Below are 20,742 nucleotides of genomic sequence, written 5' to 3'. Positions count from 1 at the left end.
AGAGAGTGGGAAATTGTGAATGGTCCCAGGGATAGAATGATGTAGGCAGTAATGTAGCAGAAACCAGGCATGACTCTTGACACATTAAAAATAGAATAAGCCCATTATGGTTTTAATTAAAAAAAATACCAAAATTCACCAAACAAGGTTTAAGCCTGGTTCATAATACCTGAGCCAGTAGACAAGCTTTCTAGGGTAGGGATATGGTGTTAAGGAAAAGATTATAAAGATGGGACCTCCATGGGATTAGACTTTTGTGTGTAAGCAATAGGGATGGGTAAGTTTCTCAGTTTCACTTTCTACTGCATTTGAATTGTTTAAATCACAAGTGCTTTCTATTCAGAATATGAAGAACTTGCAGATTTTGGTAAATCCTTATAAAACTGAACTGAAACTTATTTTTTCAACCATCTGCACTGGCCAAATTCAATAGCTACAGCTATTCCAAGTATGGAGAGGACCAAGATGTATCTGCCTTATATGCAGCTGTTAAAAATGAGGAACCTGTCAGAAAAAAGAGGAGGCAATTCTAATTCAGCAGTGACATAGGCCTTTGCTAGACCACGGGTTAGCCTGGGGTGAATCCTGGGCTCACTCCTGTGCGTCCAGATGACACACAGGGGATCCCGGGCTCAGGCAGGGGTCAACCTTCCCTGGCCCCGGGATAACAGGCACCACTTTTGGCCTAGTATTTCCCATGGACTCGGGCTGAGCCCGTTCCGGTGCTTTTCCCGGCTGCCACAATTACTCATGAGTAGCTGGGAAAAGCGGTGGCCATCAGGGTGGGGGGGGAGATCGGGGCGGGGGGGAGATCAGGGAGAATGATTTTTTTTAAAAAAAAAATACTTACCTAAGCGCACGAGCGTTCGTGCACCTCCGGCCCTTTAATTGGAAAAAAATGGTGGACGCGACAGGGCTTTCCTTTAGTCCATTTCATCTGAAGTGTGGATTGGAGTGACGGCCCACGGTAGCTGTACCGTGGGTTTGCCCCTCCTCCCACATGGATTACCAGGTAGGTCTAGCAAAGGCCATAGTTGAATACAGAAGGATTAAAATCCAAGTTTTTAAGAGCAAAGCACTCAAATCCTTGGGACTGGGTGAACGTATCAGTCAGTTTCGGTTTCTCCCACATTAGAATTTTTTAAAATCCCAATGGTTTTGTCCCAAATATGGAAAGTTTGTTGAATTTTGGTATTTTTTTATTAAAACCAAACTAAAATGAAATTCTCACCAGTCCCTTGTAAGCATGTTTTCTGCATGCTGGAGAGGAAGCTTCTTCTCCTCAAGGCAAAGATTATTGCTGACCACACATACCTTTCTATCAGGTATAAAACCTTCTTATCTCTGTCATATAGCCAACGCACATATTCATGGGTAATTAGTCCAAAATGGATGACGGACTTACCTCTGTCCAATTTCGCTGAGCACTTGCCAAATTGCCTTCACAGCTTGTGCCCAATTGCCGGGTGAGCTTCAGGGTTGCCTGGTGTTTGCAGACTGTATGAGCACCCATCGAATGGGTCCGGTAGGTGGCACCAGCTTGGTGAGCAGGGTGCAGGTGGCTGAGGGGTGGGGAGTCTGTTGGACTTCACACACACCCATGGGATCTTGTGACATTCCTAAGTGGAAGTAGGAGTATGCCTAGATTGAGGAAAACATGCATATTATCCATGCATGGGAATATTCCATGCAATATTAATTGTTTTCTTAATGATAATACGTCAAACTAGAATTTGGAACATTATTCTGTATTAGTGGATAATATACTAGTTTCACTGAATCCTGCATCATCTTAACTCTATTTCCCTAATGGTTTGAAATATCTCTTGAAGAAGCTTGCACCCACTATGTGTGTATTACATTTGCAAAAGGCAACTCATCTGATTTGAATCTAAGAGAAAAATTATAGCAAAACATATAATTTACCCTTTCATATTTATGCAACCTGCTATTTTAGAGTGCTTGCAGTAAGCATCGAGACACAATAATAAATATTGTCAGAAGCACCCCATTTAGTTAAGAAATGGAGTTAAGGTTGCTTACTTAAATTTATTTATGAAACTTTAGGATTGGAAAAGTGAAGAAATTAAAGCTAAGTGAGCATTATTTGTGTAGCAATCATTGTGCATTATAGACAGCACATTATGGTAGGTTTTGAATGGTGCTTTGAGCTTGAGAGTTAGTAAGTCAGCCATAAATGTATGTGGTGTTGTATTGCCATGCTTCATATTCATGCTTCTTGACAACCAGTCCATAATTTTATTTATTTATTTATTTATTTTATTTATTGCATTTTTATAGTGGCCAATAGCCGAAGCTCTCTGGGCGGTTCACAAAAAATAATTTTGTGTGCAGCATAGTTATTTCATATTTTGGATAAACAACATTATATTGCATCCTTTTGGAATGGTGATCTTTAAGACAAAGAAATCAAGTCCAATGGTACACATCTGTACTGTTGTGCAATAAGAAAAAATCTGAAACATAAAACATGGTCAGACTATGGAAGTGCAAATGATTATTTGTGCTTTTGTAGTGGGAAGAAAATGTGGTCAAGTGTGCATGTGTGTAGGAAATGTATTTGTTTTATTATAGTTATATGAGGCCTTTTATGGTCTAGATATTTTAATACTGATTATTGCTAATACCTTTAATTATACAATAAACTGTTGTTTTTTTAGTTGGGCTGGCCTTTATTTATTTTTTCATTTATTTTGGCAGTAACCCAAAGCAGTAGCAGAATATATATCTCATTGGATCATATTTGTATCTTCTCTTCACTCCAAAGAAGTAAGAACGACAATACCATTTGGTGTGTTAGGTTAGTGTAAGAGAGGGTACAAATATATCAAGTCACCCACTGGGTTGCATGACTGACCCAATATTTCTTTCATATGATATGTGAAAGGGGCTTATACTGAGTCCAGGCATTGGTCCACCTAGCCCTGCACTATCTACTTTGACTAGTAGTGGCTCCCCAAGGTCTCAAGCCAGGTCTTTTACAAGCACTGCTGTCCAAGACTCTTTTAGATCACGATGCCAGTGATCAAACCTGAGTCCTTCCTCATGCAAGGCTTGTGTTCTACCACTGAGCTATGGCCCATCCTCCCTTATGTGCCCATCCTAAAAGAAGATTAGAAGTGAAGTGAATTTTCATGAGTTTCGTGTTGAAATTTGCATTTCAATCTGGGAGAACCTTTCCTTGAACAGCTAAGCTAATGTCCTGGAAAAGGAAAGCGCTTCTCTATTTTTGGACAATAATCACACCCAATCAACACTTCTGTATTTTGGGATTGTTGTGGACAATAATCACACACAAAGCTGTACAAAATCCCCCCAAAGCTTGTTTTTAGGACTCAAGAGAATTGTGTAGTCCCTGAGTACAGAGTACAGTTCAAAAAATTCCTGAGTCTGGAAGCAAAGTAGCTGTACAATACTTGAGCTTGCCTGCTCAAGCTGACTCAATTGACCTAAAGCTTATGTAGAGTCCCTTTTTATACTCTCCATAAGCCCTTTATGTGATTGGGGGGGTGAGGCTAGAGTAAGGCTGTTACCAGACACATTGTCTGAGGGCTTACAGAGAGTATATAACAGAAACCTAGCTAAGCTTTAGTTCAGTCAGGCCTGGAAGCTTCCCTGAACCTTCTCATACAAATTCAGTTGTTACATGGCTTCCCAGGCTTGGCTGCCTTCTCACAGCTGTACTCTGAGAGTTATGCATGGCTTCTTAGAACATTAAAACCAGCTTTGGGGCTTCCCCTCTCCCCCCCCCCCCCACCAACTAAATTCTAGTGTCCAGGAATTGGATGAAAAATTGACAAGGTCTTTGAGGAATGCAGTTGAAAGCCCAATGAGGCACCTTTTGACAATAATGAAAGCAAACATGGTTTTGCATCAATTTTTAGACTCCTGTATGATGTGTAATGGTGACTCGCAAAAAGAAATAGGTGAGCGCTTCAATTGACCCATAAATATTCAAGTTCTTTCCAAAAAAAGATTCCAGAAGAGCTAGAATCATTTTGTTGGAAGATGACCCCCTTTCCTGTCAGCCCTTTCCACCCCCAAAGCACCATCTCTGCCATGCCCCACTCCCAGAAAACACCCTTCTCTTCTCTTACCTGGCTAGTGGTGGCAGCCTGATGGGAGAAGAGGCTGGTCCACCGTCTGACCCTTTTCCCATCAACATGTCACCAGCAGCTATGCGGCACTAGCAAGAGTGTATGGAGAGGAGGAGGAGGATGGGAATCTACCCCTCCCCCTCCTTCTTTTTGAATTCAAAAGGGCTGCTGTAATAGAAGGAAGATCAAAAGGCCTACCATATTTTCCTTACTGGTTCACAGTCATGCATTATGCCAGAGTGTTGAAGAGGCAGCTTTCCCTTCCCTTTGTCCACAATACTGCTGAACAGGTAAATAAAAAGAAGTGGAACAGCTGTTTCAGAAAGTCTAGAGCTGGCAGGGAAGGTGTTTTAAGGACAGAAAGGGATGGTGGAGAGAAGCCACATTTTTTTTCTGAGTCAGATATTCATTCAGATCTGGCTGGGGAATGCTGGGAGTTGTAGGAACTGTTTCTGTCTAAACATGCAAAGGATTGTATCCTTAAAGTGTTAATCTTCCATGTGACTAGTACATGTCTTATGAAGCTGTCTTCTCCTTTGAGGTCAACATTTATGATCACTGAGGATTTTTCTAAGGGAACCCAGTATTGGAGAACTCCACTGGCATATTTGCTCATGAATACACAATGCAAGTTCCTTTGTCTTCTCTTCTTCTAATGAGCAAATATATTGGTGGAAAACAGCCCTAATTTGGTCATATACAGTCAGATGTAGGGTGCGGTTGGGGGTTGGGGAAACATTGTACTTTACTTAGTTGTCTCTTGGAAAGTGCTGCTTCCCTGTCACATGTGTCTAGACAGCTGAAAAAGCAAAGCTGATGATAGTGCATGATAACTGAGTTTCAGCATCATTAACCTGATCTGAAGATTGAATTATTTTTATGATGCTTTTTTTTGAAGTGGGAGTTTAAAAACTGAGGACTCAATCCATGATAAATTAGCTGCCATCTTGCAGTCAATTCCAGAGTTGCTGCAGGGACAGGATCCGTAGATTCATCTGCAGTGAAATAGCCCAACATTGAGATGTCAAGCAAAGTGATTAATGAGTATCTTTAACAATATTCCATCCAAACTGTCCTTACCATCTTTAGTGGCTGAGAGGAATTCCAAATGTCTGCATGTAGGATGTTGACAAGTTATGAAGAGTCTTGTACTATGGTGCATAGTACAAGATCTTGAAAGCAAGTGAAGGAAAGTAGGACAAAGTGAGGTGTGTATTTGTGTGTGTGTTTAATTAGAATAAAAAAAGGTTGACCCTTTTTCAATGTGTAACATGATTTCAGGAAGTGGCAGACAGTTGATTACCCTAAGATATGGCAAGAAGCAGAAGGTTAAACTAATTTGGACAGGTTATACAGTTTTGAGGGGGGAAATAGGTAAGTTTGCATTTCTGAATAAATAATTGCAAAATGAATTCACCGATGAAACATGTTTCCAAAGGAAGTTGTGGAATTTCTTTCCAGGAAACTTTTAAGAGACAATTTGACATTGAATAGACAATCTGGAAATATAGATATAATATTTATCATACAGCAACTGGTTGACTGGTTAAACAGTCAGATTAATTCCACCACCACGATAGCATTGTAGTGGCTTTTAAAGAATTCACCACTGCTGTGGAAATGATTTATTTATTTTGAGCAGTGTAATGTAATTTATATATTGGTATACGTTGTTTTAATTTTAAGATAGCCATGACTGGTTGGTTATGTAGCCTAACACCAAGGAGTGACGGCATCTTCAGACTGACACTACATGTTTCATTTTGCAGCACACACAAAAAAGGCTTCTGTGTGGCAGCAGGCCCCACAGTATATACATGTTTCTCCCCATATTTATGATGTGAATGTAGATCCCAATTCAAACAGCCAGCAGGAATGTATAGCATGGAGATCCTCCAAATCAGGTTGATCCAAATATAAAACAGTTAAAATATGGAATTCACTACCTCAAGATGTAGTGATTGCCACCAATTTGGATGGCTTTAAAGGGGGGTTGGATAAATTCCTGCGGGAGAAGGCTATCATGGCTACTAGCCCCAATGGTTGTGTGCTACCTCCAGTATCAGAAGCAGTAAAGCTATATACATTAGTTGCTGGGGAACATGGGTGGAAGGGTGCTGTTGTACCATGTCCTGCCGGTGGGTTCCTGGTCGACAGCTGGTTGGCCACTGGGTGAACAGAGTGCTGGACTAGATGGACCCTTGGTCTGATCCAGCAGGGCTCTTCTTGTGTTCTTATGTTCTTAGCTTCCAATATTCCCCAGACGGCATTGCTACTATCGCAAGCCAATTACACTTCCAGGTCAAGGCCATGCAAGTAGCTCATAGGCAGGCAGGGAGTAAGGCTTGCTACAAGCTAACAGTTGCAGAGGGAGGTAAAGGTGCCCCCCTCCCAGCAACAAATCTCCTGACTGGGGCCTTTGGTAGACCTACCTGAAAATCTGGGGGAGAGGAGGGGAGTTCTCGCGTTATGAATAATGCAAGATCTCACCCTCATTTACACGCAAGGTGCGATGAGCTCAAGAAGAGAGGCGTTGCACCCGCCATTTTTTATTTTCTTAAAGGGCTGGTGGTGCACGAGCGCTACAGCAGAAAGGAGAGGTGTTGTTGTTGTTTTTTAAAAAAATGATTTCCCCACTCCCCCCACCCTAGCCTCGATGGGCGAGTAATCGTGCGGAGCCGGGAAAAGCTGCGGAAACGGGCCACATGCTCGCGGTCTCGGGCTCAGCCTGAGACCACGGGAAAAAATGGGCCCAAAGTGTAGGGCTTTATCCCGGGGCCAGGGAGGGATGATCCCTCCCTGATGACGCACAGGGGCGATCCTGGGTATCAGCCTGGAATAACCGCTGGTCTAGCTAAGGCCTGAGAGACATCAGCAAACCTGCTATAGCTATAGCTATATATTTAGCACTAGATTGGCTCCCAAGCATCACCTGATCAAAAGGATCATGGAGTGTTGTGGCAAACTCCTAGCAGAAATGATCAGGCAGTCCCAGTGGTACAGGGAGCCCAGTGGTTGATCCAAAGGGCTCCTGGTTTGAGCTCTGACACTAGGAATGGGAATACCAGGGCCAGATCTACATGAAGCAGGATATAACACTTAGAAAGCAGTTTGAAAACTGTATATGGAATGTGTCCTGGGTTCCAATGTCATTATAAACTGTTATAAAGCAGTAGTGTAGATCCTACCCAGGTCTCCTTGAGCTTGCTGAAATTCTCTGAATTTTACTCACTCAGTTCAGCTCACCCCCATTCTTATTTGCAACTTTTTTTTCTCTTCCAGTTTATTTGAACAGGAAAAGGGCACTATATATATATATATATATATATATATATATATATATATAGGTGTACTGTCCCCTCCTTGACTAAAGCATGAAAAATGCATTTTTTAAAAAAAAGTGCACAGCTTCAAAAATACATAACTTTAAAATACAGAACTTTTAAAACGCACAATTTTGAAAAGTGCACTTTTAAAATTGTGCAAAAGCAACTTCAGGAATTCATGAACATTTTCAGAGAATATGTGCTCCTGTTCACTTTTGAAGTTGGGGTTGTGAATGGGGCATTTTGTAGTGATTTGTGAGCTGAGCTGAAATTCTTGTATATTACTATCTGACACCAATCTTTTTTTAAAAAAAAAAAAGAAGAAAAAAAGAAAGAAAAGAAAACGCGCTCATTATATTAAGTCAGAGAAGTGTGGTGGTTGATTATTTTTTCACTTTCAGCCATGTATATGTTAGATTGGCATATCACCTTGAAATAAACCTTTTGGCATATAATAGCCCAGACCTACGCAAAAATGAAGGCAATCTGTAAGCCAATTTTACGAGTGTTTCCATTGCCACCGGTGATGCAGAGAGTGATATTAGCCATTCTGGAGCCATCCTTAGGAAATGTCAAACAAATGACAACGCTTTACTCTAGGAGAGTGAGATTGGATGTGTGTGTAATTAAATCCATTGCAAACACCACTCCAAAAATAATTTATTTTGTGCAAAGGATGTCTTATCATGTTACACACTTGCCAAGGCTAACAGAATAAAAATATAAATGGATATGATAGGCTTATCGTTTCAAAATCAGAAAGAGGTTGTGGATATTACAGGAGGAGTTTGGAAACAAAACTTTGCTTTTTTGTATTCAAGACACACTTTATTGTGGTGGTGCTTGAGTTGCTTCAACAGAGCTTAGTCTTACTGTTGACAGGGCTTCTCTACTCCCCAACCTTTTCTCATTTACCAGATTAATATTATGGCATGAAGGGAAAAACGGATTCTTTTATTTCCTTTTAACTTTAGAAGTGTTAATCTTACTAGTGTCTGTGAAGCAATATAAAATGACTATGTCACAAAACACTGAACAGTGGTGGGAAGAGCACACTTTTTAAATTTTTCCCATTGTTTTTTCTGTAGAGTATATGCGCGTCAATGCACTTTTACATGATTCTTTCCAATAGAGCACAAGTATATTAAACACATATTTTAAGAGGTAGGCAGTACATTACCTTTATGGAACAATCCTACCATCCACTGTGGAAAGTAGAAAGATGATGGGATTCAGTGTAGAATCTGATGCCCCAATGTAGTGTTTCCATGTTGGAAGAGGGGAGCTATGTTACTGCTCTGGCGCAACTCAGGGGAGAGCACTTGCACCATAAAAGGCACTGGGTGAATGATACATGAGTGGAATGAGGTTGGGATAGTAGAATAGTGGCACCAAGTAGACTCTTCTTCATATTGAGAGAACTATGGACCACCATGCTTTGGGATTGCACTATGAACACAAAAGCATGCATGCTAATTCATAATACCCACAGAAGACAGGCAGATAGTCGGGTGGCAAGGATGTGTTGTAAGCATCATCATGCAATACATGGAGATGGCTAAGAACTGTCACAAGCAAACTAAGCAGAACTCAAAGGGAAGGAAACAAAGAAACCCGAGTGACTGGGAAGCATGGAAATTTCACACATTGTAAGAGGGGTCTAAATTTTTAGATAAATTTTATTTATTTATTTATTTATTTATTTATTTATATTTATTTATTTTATTTATATATTACATTTTTATACCGCCCAGTAGCCGAAGCTTTCTGGGCGGTTCACAAAAATTAAAACCATGAAAAGCATAAAAACAACCAACAATTTAAAAACACGAATACAAAATACAATATAAAAAACACAATAATAAATAATACAATGAATAAATGTGTATAATAATGTATGCCAATTTGTTTTAATTCATTTATTAATTTTATATACCACCCCACTAGTGCTACGCATTGTATCTGAATTCCAAACCAAAGGTGATTCAGACCAAAGCAGGTCTGGATCAGTCTGAAGTGATGCAAACCAGGTTGGATTGATCCAGATTGCTTTGCATTGCTTCAGATGGCTTCAGACAATTCAGAAGCCCAGGCAGCTCAATTCGGATCCAATCCAACCTGGCCAAAGCAGGTCAGATTGGATCCGAATTGAGCTGAGGCAGATTTGGAGCTCCGAATCTGCCTGTGAAGTGGGTTGATGAGGCCATGCACAGCCCTACACCCTACATCAAAGCTCACTGAGCAGTTTTCATGTACAGTTTCATTTGTTGATATAATAGAGAGAACTAGAACTAAAGGAAAATACATTTTTAGCTGCCATCAGTAAGTATCTCTGATTCATTATCCAGGTTTAGAAACAAGAATTTATTACCACTTCTTCTACCACTATGTATGGAGTTGTTCTTATAGGTATTGTAAGCAGCCCTTCCTAAGAAAAAGTCCTGCCTGAATGTCTCATTAGACTTTGTTACATTCAGTCTTAGAATACGATTGGGCATACTGTGAACAGTATGTTTGTTGCATTATGTAGAGCTCTTACTATAAGAAAACGTGATCTTCTTTTTCTGATTTTGTTTTACATATAGAGAAAAACCTAAGGCTATGGTCCCAAGTATTGTAAATTTCGAGTTGGTACAGGAAATGATCAGTTCCAGCTGTTCTCTGCAAATAATACAGGCTCTTACATCGCTTCCCCCCGTTCTTTTGGGATTATTCAATCACCTTTTTTTCACTTCACAAGTAAACTTAGCTTGTGACAATCAAATCTAATGTAGCCGTCTGCAACCTGGTGCAGTCCAGATGTTCTGGACTACAACTCACAGCATTCCTGACCATTGGCTCTGTTGGCTTGGGCTGATGAGAGTTGATTTCCAATACATCTGGAGAGCACTAGGTGTTGAAGAAAGCTGGTCTAATGCATCAGTTGAAGAGTGCATCATTGATTGCTTCACAGGAACTACCATCACATTCAGCAGCACAAGTTCAAATATCAGAGTACAGAAAAGAGAATCTGAAAGTCAAGAATTTAAGCAGCAGGGAGAATTTGTTGTAGGACTCAGAAGGCGCATAGATATTTTACGTGCAATTTATATTAGGCTGCTAGGGGCAATCCCAGCCTATGTCACAACTGTCTCTTTTTGCTCCAGTTCAGAGGTGCCACAAACTTCTCCTGGCTATGCTGCAAGTTGGCTGCATAATTAGTGTGTGAAGTCAAAGGCCTACATAGGAAGAGGCTTCCACCACAAATTTCAGATTATGGAACTGTAGAAAAAAGAGGCTACTAAAAAACAAGCAACTGCCAAAATTTATTCTGAACTTGGAAAATAATAATTACATATGAATACACTGAGCTGAGAAGTTTTGAGTTCTACTTCATGACAAATCTGAAGTCCTTGAGTGTGCTTTCCTAAGCCTGCACATTACTTTTTATATTTCCCTCTGGGAACAGTGTTTTGTGTGTGTTTTTAACTGAGGCTGATAAAAAAAAGTGACCTCAGAGAAGTCAGTTGTGAAATTGGATTTGAATTCAGCCTACTGATGGAAAATTAAGCAAAGTATGTCTCCTGGGAGGGGTCCACCATTAAAAAATGGTCCCACTTCTTTATTACAAAGGGTTAAAGAGGAATAGGGTGAAGAAAGATGCATGGGGAAATAAATTCAGTTTGGAGAACTAATAAGCCTTGAAAATCCCCTCTGTTCAGAGTTCCCCTATTATCATTAGTAACAGCATTAGGCTGGTTATTGTATAAATAAATGCTTAGCTTGCTACTCTTCTATTAGCCCCCCCTCCACAAATACACAATAATGGGTTTACAGAAGCCAGTAAATGTTTATTTTTCACGTGTAATTAATATCTCTACAATGATGAAATTTTATTTATATATTTATTGCATTTATATACCGCCCCATAGCCAAAGCCGAAATTTTGACATTTGTGTTAACACTTCATGCTTTTATATCTATAGCTACAGCTTTCTTCTTTACGGGTTGCCCATACTCTGAGAAATTTGTAAGCCTGTGCGGCAGGGTCTTGCTATTTACTGTTTTACTCTGTACAGCACCATGTACATTGATGGTGCTATATAAATAAATAATAATAATAATAATAATAATACTCCTCTACTAGCATCATCCAGTTCAATTATAAAAAGCACTTTTAGGCTGGGAAAGGGGAAAGAATTTGTATCAAAATAAATGTCCTACATGTAAAATGTTAGACCCCCTCCACCTGTACCATTTCTCCAGATTTAGAGCTCCTTTCCCTGACAGCTGCAGTAAACGAAAATTAAAAAAAAGATTGACATACGTTATATGGGTGCAATCCTATGCATGTTTAAACAAGCAAACAAACAAAAAAGTCATACTACTACCAGCATTCCCCAGTTGTCAGACTTTTTTTGTCTAAGCATGCATAGGATGCATGTAATCCAGGACAAGATAAAAATGAAAACTAAAACTTAGAAAGAAATGCAAAAAAGAATAACTGGGCCTTGCTTATTTAAGAAGAGTTAAATTAGGGTGACCATATGTAAAGGAGGACAGGGCTCCTGTATCTTTAACAGTTGCGTAGAAAAGGGAATTTCAGCAGGTATCATTTGTATATGTGGGGCGTTGCTAGACCTACCGGGTGTTCCGTCGTTGAGGAGCGGTGAAAGCGGCTTTTCCCGTTCAGCCGTGACGCCTCATGATCCACACCTGCCTTCGATTTATGGCGGAAGTTTGCGCCGGTTGTGCTGCTGCCGCCGCGAGCACGGTTGCGCAGCCACACCGGCCTGATTGCCGCGGCTTTTTTTTTCGCTCGCTGCACGGTTTGCGCACGTCCGAAAGACCGCAAACTTGCGCAGCCGTCAGCGATGCCGCCGCCGGCCCTGGCGGCGGCAGCGGCGGCAGTGCCAGTGCCAGCTGAAGTGCTGCTGGTGCTGTTGAGGGTCAACATTGATGCGCTCACTTCCTGATGGGGGTCGTGGCGGGTGTCATATGACCCGAGGTCAATCGTCTGCATGGCCACTGTGCCTACATCTCCCATCATGCCTCTGAGGTGTCGGCGGCGATGACCGCCTCTGTGCCCTGTGCCCCATCCCAAGGAGCCAACCCACATCTGGCCGTAGCCATGGCAGCAGCCCACAAACAGCTCTGCCCTCTGCCAGCCTGGTACCCACACTAACAGGCAGCGTACAGCACCGCCATTATGCGGCCACGGTAGCTGCCCACCGCAAGGAGTCACCAGCCACTTTTCCGGTCCTCCGTTCCTGCGCAAACTGTCACTGGGGAAATAAAAAAAAAAAGCCGCTCCGCCGCGCTGCCCCAGCTGCCGGACTGCGCGCAAATGGCGGAGGCGGCTTGACCGAAGCCGCTGACCACTCCCCCTTAGCACGCCTTTTCCTGACCAGTGCCGACCGCAGTGACCTCACATCCTCCCACACGTACTCCAAATTACCGCGGGACAGCAGGAAAAGGCGCACTACAACTCACTTTTTTAAAGTCGGGAGAAAGAGGCTTCACCGCAGGATAACGGCGGATCCTCGTGAACGTCATCTGGAAGCCTCGACGTGGCTGCGGAAGGTAACGCGCGCTAGAGCCTCGTCTAGTAACGCCCGTGGAAAACCTGGTGAAATTCCCTCTTCATCACAGCAGTTAAAGCTGCAGGATACTAGAGTGACCATATTTAAAAGAGGGCAGGGCTCCTGCAGCTTTAACTGGTGTGATGAAAAGGAAATTTCACCAGGTTCCCCATATATACAAATGACACCTGCTGAAATTCCCTTTTCAATACAATTGTTAAAGATACAGGAGCCCTGTCCTCCTTTTCAAATGGCCACCCTAGTTAAATTAAGACATGGGATTTAGGATTTTTAATGAAGAATTCCAGGACACCTGCTCTCCAGTTTAGTTTAACTACCCTCTCACCCACAAAAATTGGTTAAAAAGCAAACTGCTCATTTCCCCATAGTATGTGAAACTTTGTAAAGAATTATGGGAAACATTTTATCCAGGCTGGTTTTACCTAAAGAGACAAAGTGTAGAATGCGCTCCAATGCATAAAAGAAGCATCTAATGCTGTTTGATCCCCCCTCTCCCCCTCCCGAAATGGAGTTGTCATTTCTATATAATGTCTTTCTGCCCTCCAGTTGTGAAAGCAACAGGCAGGTCAAGAGGTGGGTACCCCATCCAATGTGGATACATAGCACAAAAAAAGAGGCTAATGTTCATAGGTAATGTGCCTCAAATAACCACATTTCCTCCAGCTGTTGTTAGAACTGTTTCATAATTTGCCGCTTCTGTGTTTTCTTCCTTCGCTCTCTCATGAAGCCCATTGAATCTATGTTAGCTTTTCTGGGTTGGCTTTGGGCATGGATGATTTCCCGACTGTGCTTTATTTCACCCCTGGGGAGAAAATTAACCTCTGGGGGCAAGAGAACAAATAAACCAATAACAACAGCTAGGTGAAAGTTTGTTTTGCCTCCCTATCTTTAAAACAGACAATAGCCATGGGGAGATGACTCAGCCGACACTGACAATCCAGACCCATCCCTATCGAAGCTGCGACCCTGTGGAAATGTCCTACCCCAGGGGACAGTTCCAGCCAGCAATCCGAGTGGCCGACTTGTTGCAGCACATCACTCAGATGAAACGGGGACAGGGCTATGGATTTAAAGAGGAGTATGAGGTGAGAGGAACGTTCACTCACTTGAATACCGAGATAAAGAATGGAATTAAGGCTATTGTCAAATCAGAATGAGTACTCTGGAGAAGTGCCTCAGTAGCTTAAGAGGTTTATTTTATATGCTAACTGTAATGCTTTCCCCCCCATATGCTGAATCCTTGTCTGAGTCTATTTCTCTCATATGTAGTGGCTTATTATCATATCTCTGAGAACTTAAATGCCTTTGCCACAGTCCAGTGAAGCGGGGGTAGAGCGCTTCTTTCTACAAAAGCTTCACAACAGCTCAACATGTGAACTAGAATGTGATGAAGCTGCTCCTTTCAGCGGAACCCCGCACATGGCGGTACATACACAGAACTCCAGATGAAGGTTCAGAGCTGGCCACCAAATGTCATATAAATTTGTGCTGTGCTGAAATTTTCCCCCACATTCGACCATTCTCATTCCATTGAACGAAAAGAAATTTCTTTGAAAAAGAAATTCAGAGGAGAAGAACATTTCAGATAAATTATCGTGGGTTGAGTTCAGCTTTCTTGGGCTTACCTTACTGTGTGTGAGGGTCCCGCCTTTTGTTGTAGGATTAATTACCTCTCCAGCAGCCTCCTCGTCTCCTTAGCTTCCCACAATTCAGTTTGAGCCCAGTGGAATGACATCATGAAGTAATTTCTCCCTTGTAGCTTTTTCAGATGAGGAACCACAGGCAGCCTTGGAAGCTGTAGAATGAGGGAGAGGTGTATAATAGAAAGTGAAAAAAACCACCTAGCACCCTTGGCTGCCTCACGGTGATTAGGTAAGCTCAAAAACACAACAAATATATATTAAACAACCTGAAAATGGGACAGAATAATGGAAGACTCTTTCAAAGAGGGGAAAAATGGGGCCAATTGGGACCCTACTTGTGATACATTGTTGGGAAATTGTCCTCTCCCTAGAGAAATTTGATGAAATTGCACCCACCCACCCCAGTTTCTTTGCCTACAAATAAGGTGGAGAATTTCAAGAGGGCATTTATGCAGAACTCTAATATAAATTCCACTAAATTAATATGGTGTTGCATAGGTGATTTCAGTTTACTCACTGTTTTGGATAAAAATGTTTGTTGGAGTACTAAGGGTGCATTCACACCATAGCCTCCAAACCAGCTTCTGTATCTTCAGAAGCCTTCATGTGGTTGTAGCAGTTTACTGACAGCTATTATTTTATTTTAATTTATTTATTTATTTATTTATTTATTTATTTATTTATTTATTTATAACATTTCTTGGCTGCCTGTCAGAGCAGAACCCATTCCAAGGTGGCTGTCAACCATAAATCACATAATCATTAAGATATTAAAAGTGATAAAAACATAAACACAATAAAAATAGCAATAAAAACCAACACTAAAAACAGCAATAATAGCAATCAAATCAGAAGAAGGCCAGGGTAAAATAATATGTTTTCAAGGGCTTCTTAAAAGCCTGCAATGATGGAGCATGGTGGACCCCTGATGGCCCTCTCACATGTGGTTACCCATCTAACTGCTCTCACAGACGAGATGGCCTCTCTTGCTGATTTTAAAGTGTGGGCAGGCTGCTATGGCTAGAGGTGGTCCTTCAAGTAATTTGGTCCCTGCTTAAGGCTTTAAAGGTCAAAAACAGCACTTTAAATTGGGCTTGGGAACACAGGTAACCTGTGTAACTGGTGCAGTTTAGGTATTATATGATTGAATTGCCTTGCCTCCGGCAACATTCAGGCAGATGCATTCTGCACCAGCTGAAGTTTATGAACTATTTTCAAAGGTAGCTGCTGTACACTGCATTATGGTAGCCCAGCTTGGATGTGACTAGTGCATGGATAAGTGAGGCAAGGTCCATCTTCTCCAGATAGGACCACAATATCATACCAGCCTATTACCGCCAGTCCTCTAAGGCAGAGAGGAACAAAACAGACAACTTCCCTTAGAAGCATCTGACTGGAAGAAGGTTACTTCAAAGGCTTTTTTGTGACACCCGTCCCCTCTTAAAAGCATCCCAATAATCTAATGATTCCTCCCTTCCTGCTGCCACAGATTGCAAAGGAAATCAGAATAGCACTTTAAGATTTGGTGTGCTACAGCAAGCATACCACCCAAGAGAGAAGGGGCACCAGAGATTTGATAGTAGGGGAATGAATAACCTCAAATCATTGGTGCTCAATCCTGAAGACTATATACATTAAAGCTTGGCTCCTTGCAAATATGGATGTAGTTAAAAGTTTGCAATTTTAGGGTGGACTTTGTGGCAGATGTAATGAGCAACTGGAATGTCTGTCCCGATGGTCTTCTGTTTAAACCAGGTGGACCTGGCTATCCTCAAGCCCAGCATCAGCACCTGGCAGCCTTGGACAGCTTCTATGCCCCAGCACAATGGCCAGGTCCACTGGTGCTGATCCCTGCCCTGAGTCTCCAGTCACATAGTTAGCTGGTGGCAGCAGGAGACCATTTTATTTTGTTTGTTTATTACAGTTATATCCTGCGTTTCCACCAAAAATGTATATACTTAAGACTGAGAGTTGGGAGATCCAGGTTCTAGTTCCCACTTGGCCATGGCAGTTCACTGGGGCCAGTCACAGACTCTCAGTCCTACCTACTTCAAAAGGTTCTTGTTGTGAGGATACAATGGAGAGAAGGAGGATTATGTATGTTGTCTTGGGTTCCTTGCAGAAAAAAGGTGGGATATAAATCTAATAAAGAAAGAAAATGGCTAACAATAGAGATCAAAACAAGAACTCAGGACACATGGGCGACAGCGACAGCGGCAGGGCCCGGTAAACCCCACTTACCTTTCCGGCGGAGCTCCAGATCAAGGCGAAGGATCCGCCTTCACCTCGATCCTCTTCGCACGCTCCGCTGGCCCCCCCAGTCCTCTTCGCCTCCGCCTTAAGGGGAGGCAAAGCACCCCGCTCCGCTTCTAATTTGCCGGTCCGATTAGAAGCAGAGCACATCCCTACTTGTATAGAAATAGCTGGATATTTTATAGAAAGGGGAATTCATGACAGGGAGATGGCCCAGGATTGCATAAGGGAGTGTTGGTGAAAACAAGTAAGGTGAGAAATAAGTAATAACAAATATTTTCTATGACTTGTACATGGATGGGAGAGAAATTAAAGAATCCTAACAGTACATTTCTAAAAATGAAGTTCTTGGAAAACTATAATTGAGTATGTGTTGAAATGCCTTCAGACTAGCTTAGATATAGGATAAAGAGACATATTTTTATTTGTTTACTTTGTCACGCTGTGGTAAATTCTGATGTAACACACACTATCTTACCATCTTACAAAGAAGTGAATGACTTTCTCCTATCCTTCTCCATGTAGTACTTTTCGATGAAATGGCTGCCCCTGGGTTATTGGGTGACTATTTCTCATTACCATAGGACTACACAGCAACAGATGGGGACTAAGTTTTGAAAATAAAATAGTATAAATGTCCATCCCATTCCATTTCTTTCTAGCCTTGCTGTCAGTGCAGACATTGTGGTATAACAGATGAACAAACGTCTGGTCAAAGGCAACCCATGAATGCTCCAGTTTTACAGGCTAGGAACCTGGAGACCAAGCAACTACCACGAGGGCAGCCATGGCAGATAATTTTTGCTCAGAAATGCTTCTAGATCTAATATACGTCACCCAGAGATCTATCAGTAGATCCATGTTGCCCACCTACACTTCATAATTATCTAAATTATTATTTAACTTACATGGCTCGATTCTATTAAGGATAAAAAAAGGGAATTTTCTCTTGTGACTCTTGATTCCTTTTCTATGGCGACTGAACTGTATGTGTGATTTTTGAATTATGAAAAGACAGATGCTGACAAAATTGTCTTGGTGCAAAAGGGGGGGGGAATCAATGGTTGCTGCAGAATTACCATATAGCAACATCTATTTGAAGGGCTGGGATGCCACTTGAAATAGTCAGCTAATCTATGTCCTATTTTCAAACTTGCCAAGTTGAGTTTGGGTGATGTTAAGGTAGTTACTGGGATCAAACAGGTGTGGTTCAGGCTTGATTGATATTACATTATCAGCAGATGTGTAGAAAAATAACTGTAACCCCCTCACTTTTCCTTAAAAGCAAGCCACTGTATCAGTTCTAACTTTAGTGTATTACAGTGAGCAAGTACAAGTTCTGAGCATGTGCAATTAAATCAAAATTGGAATGTTTCAATTTGACAGAGGGGTTGAGGGAGTGTGAAAATGTTGTACTTGCCTCCCAGTCAGAGAACAGTGAAAAGAGTAGCCTGATGGAAGCCCCTGATGGAGAAGACGGGGGCTCTTAAAGCAACGATCTGGGGGAAAGCATTCTTAACCACACAATACAGGGAAAACCAACCATATATTATAGGCAATGGGAAAGAGCTGCAAGGTGGGAGGAGGCAGGGCACCAGCCCAACCGGTCACCAGAAGCCCAGAATGGTCAGTGCTACTTGGAGGTGAGAAGTTCAAGGAGGGAAGGTCACTCCAAGCCCCACCATTTAAAAGCCGGAATGCTCCCATCTCCTTTTGATCATTGGGACCTACTATTGTCCCTACATGTAAGAATGTGGGAGAATTTCATTTCTGCTTCCCATGACCAAAAAAAAAAAGACTCCAGGTAAGTCCGGTTTAGTTTTAAAAATGGAACTTGCTGCAATCTCCTCTGCATGTGCAGGATGAGCAATGTGCTAAAAAATGCCCACTGAACGGGCCACATGGTCGTTGTTTACTTCCTCTTTCTTCTCAGTTGAGAAAGAGGAAGTATTGTGTGACAGACGCAAGGGTGGAGAAGCGATGGTAGGGAACTGTGATTGCCCCCCACACACACACCATCTGATGAAGCTGAAAGTTACTCAAGCTCAACATTACATTTCTATCCATTATAAAGTTACACTCAGAAGCAGCGGTACTGGATCTCCATAGAGTTGTTGATGTCTAGTAGATAGAGTTTGGTTTTACTGTTGTAAACTCAAGCTGGTCAAATTCAAGTTACTACCTTTCAACTAGTGATGAATGTTAGAGTTTGGAAATTCATGGTAGGAATCAGTTTTCTCTCTCTCTCTCTCAGACAGAACAGAAAAAGAACAGTCCCCTAACAACTGGGGCTTAATAGGCTGTTACAAAAGACTTGGTTAATACCATTTTAGAAAAAAGGAAGAGAAAGAAAAATAATAATAATTTTTTAAAAGTGTGTTGTATAATCTTTTTATTTATTTATTTATTTATTAGGATAATATGTGTACAGAAATCCGTATTTTAAAATAACATGCATTCAGAAGTGGGTGTTGTAGGATAAATTCATTCAAAAATGTGTAATCTGTGAAGAATGTGTAATTTGTTAAAACAATACCAAAATGTGTAAGTTGTGAAGAAATACAATAAAAGTAATGTGCATTTTGCTGGTGGTGCTGAGGTCAAAGGGGCTGTGAACCTACTTTGGTTTTCAGTCAGAACTCTGAAGGAGCCATCCAAAGGGCTGAAACATATCCCCAAAATGGGTTCAGAACTTTGGTTAGTTCCTTTAGAGTTCTGACTGGTTCTGACTGAAAACCGGAGCAGTTTAACAGCCCCAGTGACATCGGATCCACCAGCCTCCACTGGGGTCTCTACTAACTAAGACTTCCTTCTAAAATGGAGTGTATTCTAGGTTGGTTTCTGTTCCACATACAAATATACTTTACCTTTCATGATCTTGTTTTGTCCTTTACTCTGTTAACAAGGTTTGTTAATTGTAATCTATTTAGGGTTCAATCCTATGCATATTTAGACAGAAAAAAGTCCTACAACTTCCAGCATTCCCCAGCCAGCCATGCAGAGAATTGTAGGACTTTTTTCTGTCTTAAATGTGCACAGGATCGCACTCTTAGTGACACAGTGCCATGTTGCTATTATGAAACCTCTTTATGAGCTGGATTCATTAATCACTATTCCCAACTGACTGATCTTTCCCGTTTCCCCATCTCTTTCTCTAGCTGCCTGTAATGTTGCATGCATAGCCCCTTTAAGGCCATCATTTGCACAAATGGGACATTTACAGACAAGAATGGGCTGTCATTTTTGGGGAGCCAAGCCAGTGATTTCTTGACAGGCTTCAGTCCCCAACCAGATGCACCTGCCATCCCTATTCAGTACCTATGGTACCGAAGATGTGAAGGGATAATCTAGAACATGCAGGTTACTCCTTGCCCCAGGTATTGATGTGCATGCTGGCTATGCTTCCCAGGAAGCACCATGTTCATACAGAGAAGCATACACACTTTTGAATTCACAGTCATAAAAGCCCTATTCAGGCATTCAGTACCTGTAGGCACCAGGTTGCAGGGATGCACTTTTTCTCAGCAGGGTCTCTGATGTCATCTGCCACCCTCCTCAGAATTCCTTGTTTCCTTTGAGCTTAGCTGCAATCCTCTTAGTACCTGGGGAAACATAATTTCCCCAGCAACCATGTTATTGTTCCCTGGTGTAATGCTTGGTCCAGAATGTAGCAATTAAGACCCATTAGCTTTTCATCTCCACCAGAAACTACTAGAACTGGTTTGTTCATATGGCGCAACACAACTGCCTGATGTTTTGGTCACTCCTTGGGGACGTAGCTATGGGTATTGTTAACGTGAGAGCCTGCGCTTCAATATTT

The 20,742-nt window shown here is 41.7% G+C and overlaps 1 protein-coding gene across 1 annotated transcript in view; it reads left to right on the top strand.

Moving 5' to 3' along the window:
- Positions 1-20,742, top strand: part of PTPRT (protein tyrosine phosphatase receptor type T) — a 733,605-nt gene that overhangs the window by 658,853 nt on the left and 54,010 nt on the right. Inside the window, exon 18 of the mRNA XM_063145462.1 lies at positions 13,924-14,111. Within this exon, the coding sequence (XP_063001532.1) occupies positions 13,924-14,111 (188 nt within the window). The remainder of the gene's footprint in view (positions 1-13,923; positions 14,112-20,742) is intronic.

This window comes from Elgaria multicarinata, chromosome 1 (assembly GCF_023053635.1).
Source record: "Elgaria multicarinata webbii isolate HBS135686 ecotype San Diego chromosome 1, rElgMul1.1.pri, whole genome shotgun sequence".
NCBI lineage: Eukaryota > Metazoa > Chordata > Lepidosauria > Squamata > Anguidae > Elgaria > Elgaria multicarinata.
This window is presented reverse-complemented; position numbering and strand designations above follow the sequence as displayed.